This window comes from Capsicum annuum, unplaced genomic scaffold (genome assembly GCF_002878395.1).
Source record: "Capsicum annuum cultivar UCD-10X-F1 unplaced genomic scaffold, UCD10Xv1.1 ctg47178, whole genome shotgun sequence".
Taxonomy (NCBI): domain Eukaryota; kingdom Viridiplantae; phylum Streptophyta; class Magnoliopsida; order Solanales; family Solanaceae; genus Capsicum; species Capsicum annuum.
In genome coordinates this window covers 1-3,457 of record NW_025854802.1, presented here as the reverse complement: position 1 = coordinate 3,457, position 3,457 = coordinate 1, and the positions used below count along the sequence as shown (strand labels likewise).

The following is a 3,457-nucleotide window of genomic DNA, read 5'->3' as shown; positions in this document are numbered from 1 at the left end:
TGATTTAAGTAAAAGGATAATTCCAGAGACCTCTCCCTAGGTTAGATGAAAACGAGAACATGGTTATGAGAATGGAAGAGGCAATGGAGAACTCCTTTAATGCTTTGTCTATGATCAATCAAAAAGGTGGAAATAAAAGAAACAGATCAAAGAAGTAGTGATTTATCCTTCTCTCTCGTTCATTCTTTCCTTTGTATAATCAGTTGTTTGGGTAGAAATAGCAGAGAAGGTTTCTGAAAATGGAATTGGTGTGAGTACATGTGACTGTATGAAGTCTCTTTGCTTCTGTTCGTGAGAAATGAGTAATTGAAAATTGAGAGGGATTATTTGAGGTGATAAAAATGGTTTACAGCAATGATGAATCAACGGTGATAAAAATATCAAGATGGAAAGTGTTATTGTATTGTGCAGGCAGTTTGGTGGAAGTGACCGTGTGTCCAATTTTTATTTATTTATTTTTTGATGAAGTGTCCAATTTTAATTTATTGGCTCAATGAAATATTAATTTGCTTGTCAAATAAAAGAGTTCACCATTAGTAAGGTTAACTTTGTAATGATGTAATTTTTTTATGTTAGTAATAAATAGATATCAATAATAGTTGAGGGGAAAAAAAAGAGGATTTGCGGATTCTAATTGAATGTTAGCTAATCATGATCATTTGGATGGAAATTCGGAAGAAAGAAAGAGAAGCAAATATCTGAAGTTTAGAAAAGCTAGTGACGCACAATTGACTGTGCAATTAAGAGTTTGAAATTTCATCATTGTTCTTGGCATAATCCGAGGAAAGGTGTAGCATGCTGAGTGTTGTATCTTTCCGCAACATACCAAATTTTGAAGGCCATCACAGTATATTAGAGTTTAAGATATATCAGCTTAGCATCAAGGATACGAAGGATCTATGAGGGAAATATAAGAAGCTTAAAACGCACCTCTTTAATGTCTTTCAGGAGAGACTGAACCTTAGAACTCACAGTAGCACGAGCTCCAGTAACTCCGACTGAGCTTACCTGAAAGTTAAAGACTAAATGATGAACTTTTATGTGAGAAGTGAAATTAAGAGGTTAGCATCTACATCAGTCTATCACAAGTGAACAAGGAAGAGATTCACTTAAAAGATCCATAAATAGAGGTTCAATCCTTCATGTTCTCACATGTTAGTACATGTGGATCTTAGGTTCCTGTTAAATTTTTGAAGCTGAAACTACAAAGATCGGGAAGTTTAATCTAAGCTCTAAACCAATAATTCTCCTGCTAAAAGTACATTTATATTGTTCTGTTCAATCCGCTGTTTAATTTGACCAGCTAAATTCATATGAATATTATTTCTCTTACGAAAGCCATTTTTTATTAACAGTGATGCAAAAATCATAATAATAGTATTTAACACGTGTTACAGGGAAAGAAATCGAGGAGGTTTGATATGTAAAGAGAAATTCATCAAGCGCCCACCAACTAAGGAGAATCTGGACCATTACTACCATGCGTGTATAAATGTTAAAGTGAAATAAATTACACTTGAAAGTTGAAACCCAGGAAACAAAAAGGGAGGATAGGACATATAACAAAATCTCAAAATGTTGGAACTCCTTGCGGTAAGCAAAAGTAGTAATGGTCAAAAGATGCTTTCTATTTTAAGGAGAACGAGAAATCATACAAGATACACAAATCCTTCTGAAGCTTCAGTAATGGCTTTCATGCGAGTTTTTGGAGTAGTTGGTGTTGTAAGCAATACCTAAACCAGAAGGCAAATTAAGCGGGTGAATGATCATATTATATGGTCAAGCCAACAAAGAAAACAAGCCTAGAAATATCACGAAGCATTCACATAGAGGTTACTTTACATAAGCACACGAAGGGCATGAAAATAAAAGCAAGAGAAGGAAAATCAGCAAAACAAAATTGAAACTTCTTGCAAGTTTAGAGGAAGCCGAACAAAATGTGAACCATTCTTATAAATATATCATCAATATAGAGATAGAAGTCCACTCTCTACAACAAAGAAATTACAAGTCCGTAATCCCGTGCACTCCAAGAATCATGCAACATAAAACATAGAAGAGTCTCATAATTTGATTGAAAATGTCAATGCTTCTAAATTCCAAAGACATCAGATGCATTGAAACCAGATTATGAATGTTCCTTTCAAGTAAATCATTGCATGCTATTGTCCTAAACACATGTAAGGATGTGCACAAGCAGATCACAGACAAGCACTTACTCGTGTCTCGGAGTGGATTACAGAGTAAGCAAATTGCTACCTCATCATGTAGAAGATATAGCAGGATAAAACTAACTGCATATCTGAGATGAATGACTTGCTTCTTTAAACAGATTAATGAAGAAAACAATGAGCCAAAACCTTGGGGCATCTCACGTGAGTTGAAAATTAAGATAGATATTTGGCACAGAAACTAACCAATTCAATATTATGCCTAGCAGCTTCCTTTCTCAACATTTCAGTTTCCTCTAGAGGAACGTCTGGAACAACGAGTCCTGAAAAAAACACAGAATTATCTACTACCATGAAAAAAAAAAGAATTATCTACTACCATGAAACATAAAAAAGAATGATGTACAAATTAGGGTAGTTCACTGGCATGAATGGAGACTGCATTATCAGCACCGTATTGGAAATGCAACAATAGATATAAAGAAAACTCAATCGTCGCAGATCTGCAATTCTTTCTAGGTAAATTAATATACACTGATATACCAATCAAAACCAATTCATGATTTGAGCCCCGCACACTTACAAATGTTATAGGAGAAAAGGTTCCAAGTGCCCTGGGACATATCATTTTCCAATTACCATATACATATGAAGGTTATGTTATCTTTTAAGCTTTTACCCATGACGCATCTTTACCGCAGTACGAAGGAGCACCACCAGATTGTTATCAGATCTACTAAGTTGGATGACGAAATAAATTTTCTCTTAGGTCCTTGAAAGAAGATTTTCAACTAGCTAAATCATTTAGTGCATATATTTTTAAGATAAAATCATTTTTTTGGTGGGAAAACAAGAATATCAAAAGTCAAGAATCTACACAAAAATATGCTTCTTTACAAATCTCACCCAATCACTATGCTAATTGGGACCTCATGGTTGCACCAAAAAGTCACACGTTTAGTGAGATATATAACAAAGAACGGGAAAGAAAGAAGAATGCCTAAGATAAGACATGCATCCAAATGTTATTAACAAAATCACTATATGGTGGGAAGGAAACTCAAAAGTTCAAAGATCCTTTCGTTTGCTGGCGGAATCAAAAAGTTAAGAATGTGGAGGACTATTACATCTTTGCATTATCTTGACCATTTGGTAGGAAAGAAATAAGAGATGTTTTGAGCATCAAAAAGGTCATTTAGCTATAGGTTAACGTAGGTATCTCTCTTCTCAAGCAACTGTCAGAATTCTAGGGTAACTAAGTCAGAAGAAGTGTCATCAAAGGTCAA

General features: G+C 34.6%; 1 protein-coding gene across 1 annotated transcript; it reads right to left on the bottom strand.

Moving 5' to 3' along the window:
* LOC124892423 (tryptophan synthase alpha chain, chloroplastic-like) lies at positions 1 to 3,451 on the bottom strand. The gene is made up of 3 exons (XM_047403705.1): positions 2,418 to 3,451; positions 1,656 to 1,733; positions 1 to 1,008 (listed from the first exon to the last, which is right to left on the bottom strand). The coding sequence occupies exons 1-3, from the start codon at positions 2,523 to 2,525 to the stop codon at positions 898 to 900; spliced, it is 297 nt and encodes a 98-aa protein (XP_047259661.1). The 5' UTR covers positions 2,526 to 3,451; the 3' UTR covers positions 1 to 897.
* Between the last annotated feature and the right edge of the window lie 6 nt (positions 3,452 to 3,457).

Excerpts from the sequence above, each read along its gene's own strand:
- LOC124892423 (XM_047403705.1), bottom strand. The coding sequence starts at position 2,525 with ATGGTAGTAGATAATTCTGTGTTTTTTTCAGGACTCGTTGTTCCAGAC. Across the intron at positions 1,734-2,417 it reads CTAGGCATAATATTGAATTG|GTATTGCTTACAACACCAAC; the intron begins GTTAGTTTCTGT and ends CTTCTGGTTTAG. Across the intron at positions 1,009-1,655 it reads CAGAAGGATTTGTGTATCTT|GTAAGCTCAGTCGGAGTTAC; the intron begins GTATGATTTCTC and ends TTTAACTTTCAG.